General features: G+C 42.3%; 1 protein-coding gene across 4 annotated transcripts in view; it reads right to left on the reverse strand.

Moving 5' to 3' along the window:
• The window catches only part of ZNF385A (zinc finger protein 385A), a 255,673-nt gene that overhangs the window by 20,923 nt on the left and 221,832 nt on the right, over nucleotides 1–12,918 (reverse strand). For all 4 annotated transcript variants that reach the window (XM_075265838.1, XM_075265839.1, XM_075265836.1 and 1 more), the window contains one exon: nucleotides 3,375–3,537. In XM_075265838.1, the coding sequence (XP_075121939.1) occupies nucleotides 3,375–3,537 (163 nt within the window). The remainder of the gene's footprint in view (nucleotides 1–3,374; nucleotides 3,538–12,918) is intronic.

Here is a 12,918-nt window from a genome sequence, read left to right on the forward strand (position 1 = left end):
CTATCAGCTTTCCCGATCTGTGTCCCGGGTAAAGTGCTATCGATCCCGGTCCAGTACTGTAGCTCTTTACAGTCAGAAGGGCGTTTCTGACAGTCAGTCAGGAACGTCCTTCTCCACAGCAGTGCCTATCGCGCTGTACTGTGTGAGCGGGGAGGAACGTCCCCTCCCTCTGCTCACAGTGCTCGTCCATAGACGAATATTATCAGGAGGGGAGGGGGTGTTCCTCCCCGCTCACACTGTACAGCGCGATAGGCGCTCCTGTGGAGAAGGACGTTCCTGACTGACTGTCAGAAACGCCCTTCTGACTGTAAAGAGCTACAGTACCGGGACCGATAGCGCTTTACCTGGGGCACAGATGGGGAAAGCTGATAGTGTGCTGAATTCAGCGCACTGTCGGCTTTCCAGCAGTATATAGAACTGCCTGTGCCCAGATTGGTGAAAGGTCCTCTTTAACTGACCACAAATCACAATACGACTACTAGGTGGCCACATATAGACACATACACATATAGCATAAACAACTTGTGACAGAGTAACACAAAATCAGTTTTTTGCTTTTTTAAAAAAAAAAAAAAAAAAATGAATTCAGGGCACTATTGGCTTTCCCCATTGGTTATCTTGTGCTACACATAAGGGTAAAGGTTGAACCAAAAGGAAAGTTAAGGAATCATATACTTATAGCATTTCCTTTTAGCTAAAAGTTTGTAGCTGCTCTTCACACTGTCTAATACATTCATGGTCGTGAGAAGGTGCCGTGTATTTCCATTTCAGCCATGTTTTGCCAAGATCGAAATATCCCTTTAAAAGGGTTCATTACAAAGAGATCATGGGGCAATGCAGAATTTAAAGTGTGTATACAGTTCAACTACATGATGTCAACTCTGCATGACCTCTGGGAAGCAGAACGCGGGGTTAATGCTGTATGGTATATCAGGCTCATATGGAAAGCGTTTGAAAGCCTTATAGTATAATTAGTAAACCTCGCTGTCATTTGGCGCAGTTTATCATCTTCCCCAGTTGCAAAGCAGCAAAATGTCCCACACCCTTAAAATTAGATCCCCGGGGAGCGCTTATTAAGTTGCTAGATTTGATATGATCCAGATCCCAGTAAGATGCTTCTGTTTTAATGAAATTAAGTGGTATTTTCTGTCTCTCATTCTTCTGTGTATGTACAGTAACATATACAGTAGAAGACAATTTATGAAGTAAATGAATATTCTAGTTTCATACATGGTCATAGCCCACCAGAATTAAGAAATGAAGCAATATTATAGGGGTTATCCAAGAGTTTAAGGAACTAAACTATACAGTATACCTGCTGCTTTAACATTGGGTGCCAGTGGCTTTATTCTCTTGTGCAATACCAGATTCAGCCAGTCACATGTTTTTTATACTAGCATCATTGTTAAAGGGGTTGTCCACTTTAAGACCAATATTAAGAGACAAATGTTATAGTTTGTATAATAAAAAATGTATACAATTTCCCAATATACTTCCTATAGCAATTCCTCATGGTGATCTAGATCTCTGCTTGCTGTCATTTCATGTAGCTTACGCTGGGTTCACACCTGCGTCTGGGGTCTCCATTCTATGGTTTCCGTCTTCTGCATGCCAGAAGACGGAAACCATAGGCCGGGTCCGGCCGTGCGCGGCGGTGAGCGTTTTGCGCTCTCCGCCGCGAAACCGGATTTTTTTATCCGGACACAGAGTACTGCATGTCCGACTCTGTGTCCGGATTATAAAACCCGGTTTCGCGGCGGAGAGCGCAAAACGCTCACCGCCGCGCACGGCCGGACAGCTTTCTCACCCATTCAAATGAATGGGTGAGAAAGTCTCCTGCAGGTTTCCGTATCCTGCCTGTGTTTTAGGCAGGAAATGGAAACCTAAGTACGGAGACCGGGCCGCAGATGTGAACGAGCCCTTACTACCAATGGATAAAAATCAGACCATGGTCATGTGATATACAGTCCATGGTCATGTGATATACAGTCCATGGTCATGTGATATACAGTCCATGGTCATGTGACACACAGTCCATGGTCATGTGATACACAGTCCATGGTCATGTGATACATAGTACATGGTCATGTGATATACAGTCCATGCTCATGTGATACACAGTCCATGGTCATGTGATACATAGTACATGGTCATGTGATATACAGTCCATGCTAACGTGATGGACACACAGGTATACAGCTTGTTCCCAGGCAGATGTAGGATTACTGTGAGGTGACTGTAATAAGCTGTGCACCTGTGTCTCCATCACATGAACATGGACTGTATATCATATGACCATGGACTGTATATCACATGACCGTGGGCTGTAAACCACATGACCATGGACTAACTTCTATCCACTAGGAGTAAGCAGAATGAATGACAGCAAGCAGAGATATAGAAAACTGAGGAATTGATACAGAAAGTACTGTATATTGGAAAATTGTACAACTTTTTGTAATACAAACAATAATATTTGTCTCTCAATATTAGTTTGAAAGTGGACAACCCCTTTAAGGTCAGTGACTGGCTGCAGCGGCCAGTACAACAGGTCATCAGACCAAAAAAGTAAACAGTAGGGACCAACAGAGGATCAGTGCTGGAGCTGGGGATAGTAAATAGAAATATATGAATATATTGACAAGTGGGTTTTATCACTGAACGGATAATGTAGGAATAAACCCCCAACTGGTTACAACCAATAATCAATTACAGTCTATTACATCTCCCATATCTCACTCATATTTTTATGTATATGCAAATCAGCTGGCAAGTGCATATGGGGTGGGGCCTGATATTTCAGATTTTGCCTACAGACAACTGTGATGCAGACAGAGGCTGAAAATGTTGATTGTGGCTAAAGGGAAGAAATTGTACACCAAATCTAGAGAAGAGCTAAAGGAAATGCAACAGTCTGTAGGCAAATCTAACTAATAAAGCCCCGCCCCCGGTGCACTTACCAGATGATATGCATGTCCATAAAAAGAGGATTATCTCTGCATGGCTTCATTGGGTTGTTGCCATAAAGGTGTTATTTTGTTCCTATTAAAGGCACTAATATTGGTTTGGGGGCATCTTGGACCTAACAGACTCCTTTTAAACTTTAAAGTAATATTAAAAAAAGGGATAAAACTAGCACAGAAAATCTGAAAAGATATCCAGCATGGTGAATGTGAAAAGGGGAAGCAGTCAGCCTTGCTTGTACTTGGAGGGTGTCCAAATATGTTGGCTAAATGCTTTGAGGATGAGATGTGCTGACATTGTTTGCAGTCTGATCACCTCTCTGCACATTAACCTGGCAGGGAAACCTCACGACAATAACCATGTTTTGACATGGATGAATAAGGAAAGACGTAGTGTTACATGCCAGTCACCTTTGCTGTCTGTATCACTCTCGCTGGCACTGGGCACTGGGCTGATCATAGGTGTGTTCCGATCTCCATCTTGCCCTCCCTCTTTCTGTCGGGTTTTGGCATTCTCAATCCCTTTAACTCTTCGAGCATGTCGATTCCCTTTGTAATGTGCCTCAGCTTGACTCTGCAAGAGAGAGAAAAAAAAAAGTATAAAACAATTGCGTTAAAAGAGTTTCGTCGTCTTCATAGTAGTAAGCAGTATAATATCTGTGAAGAGTCAGATGGGACAGGATGGCTATACTAATATAAGCTTCGGATGCCATGTAAGTATATGCTGCCCAACTGTTACTAGATGTGAGATCATGTCGACTAAAAGCACCATTTGGTGTCAGCAGGAGGGTGGATAGAAATTATATATATTATTTATACTCAAATTTTCCTCTTTTCCCCTGTGCATTTACCACCAATTAATTCAGAGATATCCTCAGAGCTATCCCTAAAGGACCAATAACTGAGCATTGAAATGACATGCCTATTTACTATAGGATTTACCTCCCATACAAGACATACAGAACCATTTACTATACTGTTAGCAACCCAGTGGAGGAGGGGTAATACTATCAGATAATAGAACCCATCTAAAAATAACTGCACATCAGTTTAAGGGTGTTTTTCCCGTATTTCCAGTCAATATACACATCCTTGACATGTTTCTTAGGTAATTCTTGGAAGCGGGTTACAGTCAATACTATATGACCATCTTTCCAGTCTCATAGGGCTTGTTAACTAGCTTTCCTACAGTACTGAGCAGCCGTTCTGTCTTGTAATGCAGGAATATAGAAGTGGAAGCAAATATAGAAGTATATTTAGGAGTTCATACAATCTGTATATACTGTACGTGATCTAAGTTGAATATGAAGGTACATCTGTACTGAGAAATCCTATATGCCGCCATCTGTATCTGATTGTACTGCCTGCAGGATAACTCAGAGTGGAGTAATACATATCCGCAGGACCAGACTACACACAGTTTGTAGTCTGTATCCATGGAGACACATACGTCACCATCAGAGGTGAACCTGCCCCTTTCGCCGCCCGAGGCGAACTACAGAAAGCCCCCCCCCCCCCCCCCCGGGAGGAGGGTGCGGAGCGGAGAGGGCGTGGTGGAGTGTGAGGCGCGGGGCGAAGCAAAGGGGCGGGGCTTAGCGGCGTTCGCAGGCAGTGAGAGGACCTGCTCTCTGCCTGAGCGTGAGGGGAGGCTGCTGGAGCAGCGCTGCTTCAGCGGCCTCCCCAATCCACCGCTCGGTGCTAAGCTGTCCTGGACTGGCTTAGGTAATCAAAAATGTCGCCCTCCCTGGGGCCCTGACATAGCGCCGCCTGAAGTGGTCGCTTCAGTTCGCCTCATGGGAGGTGCGGCGCTGGTCACCATAACAGCTAGATTGTACAAGAAGGAGGATATTTTTAATCAAGACTAGTTTTAAGGTGCATTAGATCAATAAAATTGGAGATAGATTGAAATGTGAATTCACAGGTCAACGATTCCGTTTGAGGCCGGGGCATCACGGGATGGAAACGCAGAGAATCACGGTATTTTACAGTAACTGCAAAGTGAGTAAGAGGCACGGCGCGGTTTTGGAAATCGCAGCATGTCAATTATATCTACAGAAACGCCAGCGGCTCCCTTTAGATATAATTGTAACAGAAAGTCCACGGAGGAAAACTCCCCGAACTTTCTGTTTAAAGCGCTGCCAGAAGAACCACGATGCGTTCCTGCCCGGTTTTTCCTGCAGTCCTTTATAGCTGCGGGTCGTCCCATGGGGCCTTAGCCTAAAGTGGTAATTCAAGGAAGATTTCAACATTTACTTCCCGCAGTCTCTATCTGTGATGAAACCTGGGTCTCTGGTCTGGTTGTGACTATGGGTGACATGATCAGAACCAGCACCTGGTTCCGAGATGGTCCGTGTCCTCCCCCTTACCTGTGTTACTGTTATGTTGATGTATTGGACAGCTTCCATAGTACAGGTAGCTAATAAAGAACACAAGAGAGGAGGGAAGAGGTGGAATGACTCGGGAGCAAAGTACTGGTTTTGATCAAAAGACGTAGGATCGGAAACATCTCAGAAATCTGTGTTTTGTCACAAATAGAAGCCGGGGGAAATAAGTGTTAAAAAGCTTCCTGGAGAATAAAACTGGGGCCCCATGTGGCATAAACAATCAATACAAAGTGGATGGGATTCTAGCAAATCCCATCCGCACATTGCAGAAAAATATGTACATTGTGGTTTTTCCCTGCAGCGCTTTTCACAGAAAGTCCTCAGAGGTTTCCCTTTTTGCTGTGGCACGCTATGTGAAGCCTTAGCTTTAGGTCATGGCGCCACATGGCGTAATCACCATGGGAAAAAAACGCTGCATTTTACAGTCTCTGCAAATCTATACATTGCGAAAAAATACATGCATTGGACATACTGCGACTGCCAAAACTGTTGCGGTTTAGGATATCACAGTACGTCAATTATATCTATGGAAACACCGGCGGTTTCCCTATGGGTATAATGGAAGCAGAAAGTCTACAGAGGAAACTTCTGTGGACTTTCTGTGAAAAACACTGCAGGAAAAACCGCAATGCATTGGTGTCATGATTTTTCCCGCAGCGCTATTTTTGCTTCTGCTCGCTACGTGGGGCCTCAGCCTTAAAGGGGCTCTATCAGCAAAATTATGTGAATAGAGCCTCACATATGCATGAATAGCCTTTAAAAAGGCTATTCAGGCACCATAAATGTTATATTAAACCCCGGTCCTGTTTTTAAATAAAAGCATAAAATGTATTATTAATGTATTAATGTAAAATGTATTATAAATATATGCAAATCTTACCGAACGTGCACCGGGGGCGGTGATGCACGATGCCGCGTCATCTTCAGGCACGCCTACCTCTTCTGTCTTCTTGGAGCGACGCCCTCTGGTCCCCTCTCTTCTGCCGTCTTCTTATTGGTTGTCTTCCGGCTTGAGGTCTTCAAATCCTGCGCCTGCGTAGTAGCGCTTCCCTCCGGAGCGCTACTGCGCAGGCTCAATCGCCATTTTACTTAATGGCAGTTCGCGAGCGTGCAGTACACTCGTGCAGTTCTACGGGGACTGGCAAGTGAGCCTGCGCAGTAGTGCTCCGGAGGGAAGCACTACTACGCAGGTGCGGGATTTGAAGACAAGAAGACGTAAGAAGACACGGAGCCAGAGGGCGTAACTACAAGAAGACAGAAGAGGCAGGCGTGCCCGAAGCTGATGTCGCACTGTGCATCCCCGCCCATGGTGCACGTTCAGGTACGATTAGCATATATGTTTTAATGCTTTTATTTAAAAACGGGATCGGGGTTTAATATAACATTTACGGTGCCTGAATAGCCTTTTTAAAGGCTATTCACGCATATGTGGGGCTCTATTAGCATAATTTTGCTGATAGAGCCCCTTTAAGTGGAATTCATTAGCTAAGATAAGGATAGTAGATTCCCTATATCTCCTGTCTTATACTCAGGCTAAAGACCCAAGTTGCGGAAAAACAACTTTTTTTGTTATAGATTTTGTTGCAGTTTTTTTTTTTTAACCAAAGCCAAGAATGGCTACAAAAGGAATGGGAAATCTATAGGAAGCCTCTTTTACTTCTACATTTTGCTTAATCCACTACTGAATTTGGCTAAAAAAAAAAAAAAACGCAGCAAAATCTGCAACAAAAAAAAGCTGCAGTTCTGCAACGTGGGGCCTCAGCCTCACAGTGATTTCAGTCCTTTAGTGATTTTACTCATACTGTAGGTCCCAAGGGAGAAAGCACATTTGTTTTGCGTTTTATATGTAGTACTTCCAAATGACAGGATTTGTGGGTTTATATGAGAGTCTATTTAAGCCTCTACTTTTTATCCAAATAATTGCAGAATTCTCTGTGGGTTCATCTTGACAACTTGACCTATTGCCACTACTTGACTGTAATTGTAGCTGACTTGAACTCTAGAAAATAGGAACATTTCATAGGCCAGTTCATTCATCTGCAAAAATTATCTTCTGCTGGACACAGTAACATGCAGCATAAAATATTTTGGAAGAACTGACTGAAAACTTACTAAATACCTCAAACATATTTAAAATGTTGAAATAGTGATATCAGCAGAACTACAGCACAGAAAAGTCTCTCTGCTTTATATCATGCATCTGCTGACAAGTAGGAATTTCTCCCTCGGGACCTGAAATATGACGAAAATCACTAGGCCGTCTAAAGCCTGATCTTCTGTAGGCCTAAACTCACCTTGAAAGCTAAACAAGAGATTTATGAATACTATTATCTTGATCTTATCTAATAAGTTCCACCATGGTCTCAAGTACTGTTCAGTATTGTTGTCATCCATGAAGAACAAGGCGGAACGCGGATGTTGTGTTTTTCGCTGACCCATACACTTGAATGCATCAAATCACAATAACAGACCTGCAATGGGTTTTGTCGCTCCAGCACAAGAATCTTGCAAAAAAACTAGTGAATAAAATTGACGTGCACGGGGCCTTAGAAGTGAAAGGGTCAGCGTGCTGCGAGCACACTATATGCGGTAATGTACATAAAGCTTTAAGGCTATGGCCACACCTGTGTTCGGTGGCGTTCGGGGATTCTAACCCCCATTCTGCTTGAAAAATGCTTGCAGGACTTTTCTCTCTGCATTTTTCGGGTGCAAACCTGGCAGTCCCCATTATAGTCTATGGGTTTACACAAGTAATGACTTTTTAGATGCATTAGGTTTCCGTTTTTTAGTTCCCCAAGCAGACCCAAAGAATAGAAACGCCAATGCTGGCGTGAACCTAGCGTTAGCTGAATGCTTTACTAGCGGATTCACTTTACAATATATCTTCTATTTTTAAGCATCTTCAGTTTTTAATCATCTATTTGACTATTAATTCTTACCAAGTGTCATTTATTGGGGACATATATCAAAACCAATGTTTTGCAAGGCCCGTGTGCCTACAGTAAAGAATAGCCAAGGCACAGGTCTTGGAGGAAGCAGCTAATTCATGATGAGGTGTCCACCTAGTCATGAATTCAGCAAATCCTCACCTAGAACAGTAGACATCAAGTCTGGCCAACAATATTTCAGTTTTGATGATTCCCCCCAATAGAGCAAGAGAAAATGTCTTAAGGAAAAAAAAAAAAAGTACTATATATTGGAGACTTCTCTCTTGCACAGTGATATATGCACTGGTTACAGAGTATGCCCACAACACTCTCCCAAAGTATTCATAGCTAAAGACAACATGTGAGGGGCAAGAAGGATTCCCATATAACCATGTAAAGAAAACAGAATATAAATATCTACAATGAAAAAATAAAATAGTATATTTTGGTACATTTTTAATAAGTAAAAAATAAAATAATAATTTTTTTTTTTTTAATTCAAAAATAAAATAATAATTTCACAGATAAGACTGTGACTACAATTGTTGGAGCCATTAAACAATGGAACGCGGATTAAAAATCCCACTGACACTATTACAATATCCACAAGCAACAAGAAAAACGGAGACGCATGATGGAGAGTGCAGCTATGCGGAAACTGATAAGTAATACATAAGATCCTTTGGTAATAGGCCTCTACATGGGGGAGAATGTCAGCTCAGAGAAACAAAGTCGGTCACGTACAAGTTGTATATACAACCAGGGAACCTTACATAAACTATTTTTATCGTTCCTGACCTGGGGTCAGCTATCTAAGTCTACGTTCCCGCCCTGTGGAGTCGGCACAGGCATGTGAAGAGTGTTTATAAGGGCTCCGCTCTCTGCATATATCTATGTATACAAACAATGAATGCCTATAAACATACAAGATACGTAGGCAGCAGATCCTAAAGCCAACTTATACTACATGCCTGACTCTCAAGAAAGCTCAAATGCTAACAGACGTTGCTGGCTGCAGTACGGGTGTTGAGAGCTGAAGACTGGGCCAAGATTTCATTGTATGTCATTTTTGGCTTTTCACCCACACCAGCTAACAGTGATGTATAAATTAAATGCATTCCTGGAGTATTCTCTCATTCATTGCCGTGCTGATAACATGCATCCAAGACACTAGGAGCCTGAAGCGTTTCAGGATATGTTTTTATTCTTGGCTCTGGAAATAGTACGAAAATACATATGTTCTTTTTTAACTATGTATTGTGTGCTACAATGAATTCAGGGACCTGTGTGGGGATCTGGAGATATATTTAGAGATCCTGAACAGAGGCAAAAGTGATACTTGGGACTTTCTTACTACCAGCAATTCTCTTCACATGCACCAATATGCGTCATAAAGTAGTGTTTTTAGGAAATGTTCGCAGAAATATTTTTGGACATGGAAAAATCCACTTCAAAAACTCCAACAACGAGTCTTACCTCAGATTTTTGGAAGAAATTTTGAGCTAAGACCCCACATTACATTAAAGCTTTAGGCTAAGGCCCCGCGGGACATCCCGTGGCAAGGCATCGCCGTTCTCCCAGCAGTTTTCTTCCGCGGACTTTCTGTTACAATTATACCTATGGGGAAACCGCCGGCATTTCCGTAGGTATAATTGACATGCTGTGATTTCCAAAACTTTTCCCGTTTTGGAAATCGCGATGTGTCCACACAGCGGTTTTTACCGCTAAGTGGGCATAAGTTGCACTAGAATCCCATCCACTTTGCCCGTATTGTAAAACGACACAATTTTTCCCGAGTGTAGATGATATTAAACAGAATCTCATTCACTTTGCAAGGACTGTAATATTCAGGATTTTTTTTTCAAGTGAAAGTGGCTGTGTTACTCTATTACATGGTTATATTACATTAATAATAATTTTAATGATATAAGTTTGTGTATTTACATAAGTAAGAAATAAAGGGTTTAAAAATGGGCCAAAAAAACAAAACAAAAGCTGCCACAGTAGTAAAGGGCACTCAATATTGAAGGCTGGGCAGAGGGAAAATATTAAAAAAGTACAAAATATAGGAGATTGTGGGTGAAAATAGCAAAAAGGAGCAGAGAAGAACAGCCAAAGGAGCAGAAGGAGAAAGCAGTTTTCCTTTTGGCTGCCATTGAGTCGACATACGCTTAATATCTCCCCACGCTGACTTAGTTCAGTGTTTAGATAACTGGGGATTAACAGGAAGTCGCCTCCGAAAAATTCTTGGCTGGACCCATCCACAACACAGCAGCAGTCTCCTGGGGTAGATGGGAATCTGTCGAGCACCTTGCTGCCAGGAAGGCTGGACTTCTTAAGCCACAAGTCCAACCAAAGGGAAATGAAATGAGAATTATGGACTTTAATCTACGTGATAATTATACTTCATAAGCTCCATATGGAAGACATGTTTACTCCCAACAACCACAAGTAAACTCTGGGTTGTGTCTCCACCAACAATTGAAATTTGATGACTGGTAACCTGTAATGATGGGCCAGATCGTGGGAACTGTATTCCTTAGAAAGTGATCTGACCCCTTGTCAATTTACTTTATAGACTGGTACCCTCTAAGGCTGTTCCTGGTGTCCTCATGTTACATGGCTGGAAGCAATTAAACTACACGTTTTATAAGCCAGTTTCACATATGGCCCAGTATGTTTATGTGTAGAGTATATAAGTGACGAATCATTATACTAATTGTTCTATTAACTCTAGCCAAAGTCTTCTGCATACATCTGCAGTAAATGGAGACGTTTAGAGGTTTAACTTGAAACTCATGGGCCCACATACAAGCTCTGTGGTATGGGCCCCAACTGGAGGAGCACATGGCCTATTCTGTGGTACAGAGGTTTTTGGGCCACACAAGCACTAGAGTTTGGCAATAACTCCTCTCTTTGTAACCCAGAGAGCTACACCCCTCCATGCACCTCCTCCAGGGTCACAGCTGTCTTGGGTGCGGAGATAGCAGTTGTTGATAAACTATAGGGAGAACCAATCACTATGGGGCCCTGGAGCCTAGAGGGCAACATAAGAAGACATCAGAATTATAGATAGTGTGGCCTAACTATAGGTTTGGTATAGGCCCTAGGAGCTTCATGTTACACCTCTGGCTGCAGATCATTGTTTAAAGTTTTTAGCAGCAATTACAAAAAATGAATGAATCCTGAGAGATCATTCTAAACTACCATAATTCATTATGACAGTATCATATCAGGATAGAAGAAGTTATTATGAGAGTCTCACCACCAGTATACAGAGCATTTAATATTAGATCCTCAGTAAGGACTAGAAATGAGTGAACCTAATCAAACTGAAATTTTCCAAAAGTTTTGGGTTCAACCCAAATCCAAAACTGTGCACGTTCGTCACCCATGAACCAGATGTGAAATTTTTTTCTTAAGACCCCAGAGTGTAATAGATGAAGGCCCAGGAGAGGTGTTAAAAAATTATAGTTATACTCACCTTCCTTTACTTTTTCTTGGAATCCTCATGGTGTCTGGTCTTTGCTCTGGGTCCTCTTTTGGCCTCCTGGGTGATGTCATGTGTACTAAGATCTGTGATTGGATCTCAGCAGTCACTTGGGGCATACTGATATCATGACGCTTATGTCATGTCATGACGTCAGTGCACCCCATGTGACCACTGAGACCCATTCACAGGCCTCAGAACACATAACATCACCCAGGAGGCTGAAAGAGGACGGAGTGGGAGTGCCAGACACCACGAGGATATTGTTTAGAACACCTCCTTTGTGCCTCCACCTATTAAATACTGGGGTCAGAAGAGTTTTACTTCCATTTCAAACTTATTCAGCCTGAAAGTTAATCTTTGTGACAAACAGTCTAAACCCAAAACAAGGTTCACTAGAAAGGACTATACAATATATTTCTGAAATAACAAATGATCTGCAAAAGGTTGTATCCATGCTGAAACCTGTACGTCCTTCAAGTAAGTTATCCCTTTAAGGTAATGTAATATCAATCTTAGACATTTTGACATATCCATCTCTGGGATTCACACATGTCTCCAGAATGGGATTCTCCAGACACCAGTCTAGTCCAAGGCCATTATATTCAGACATAGAATGAATGGAGAGGGGGTCACATATGTACATGACCCTTCATATACGCCTAAGGGCGTCTCAAAACAGCCCGATTCAGGCTCCACTTAGATGCTGCTACCTCACCAGACAGATGGTGGTCAGGAGACCTTGCTCTAAAAGTAAGTGGGGAATCCAACAGACATTTATGACACATTGTTTGGATATGCTATAAATGTCTAAGATTGGAATACCCCTTTAATTTATAATCCAAGCAGAAGGTGAATTACCATAACCCAGGTTTCTAATATTTTTCATTTTCTAACACCTTGGCAGTCTTCTGCAGTGAGGAAGCATATGGTATATCAGCAGCACTCTGCTGGCAGTCTCCCATTACTGCCGCAGATCTGTGGAAACTTACTAGATTACCAGGACTACTAATAGTTTGCACTTCCATCGTAAATTGAATTTTCAGTTCTGGATGGAATTCTCATTTACTGCACAGTCAAGCTGGGGCCTCGGCTTTCATCTCAAGTAATCTTCAATTCTAACATTTAGACACTTATATTGTATTCTAAAAAGT

Source organism: Leptodactylus fuscus, chromosome 2, assembly GCF_031893055.1.
Source record: "Leptodactylus fuscus isolate aLepFus1 chromosome 2, aLepFus1.hap2, whole genome shotgun sequence".
Lineage (NCBI taxonomy): Eukaryota > Metazoa > Chordata > Amphibia > Anura > Leptodactylidae > Leptodactylus > Leptodactylus fuscus.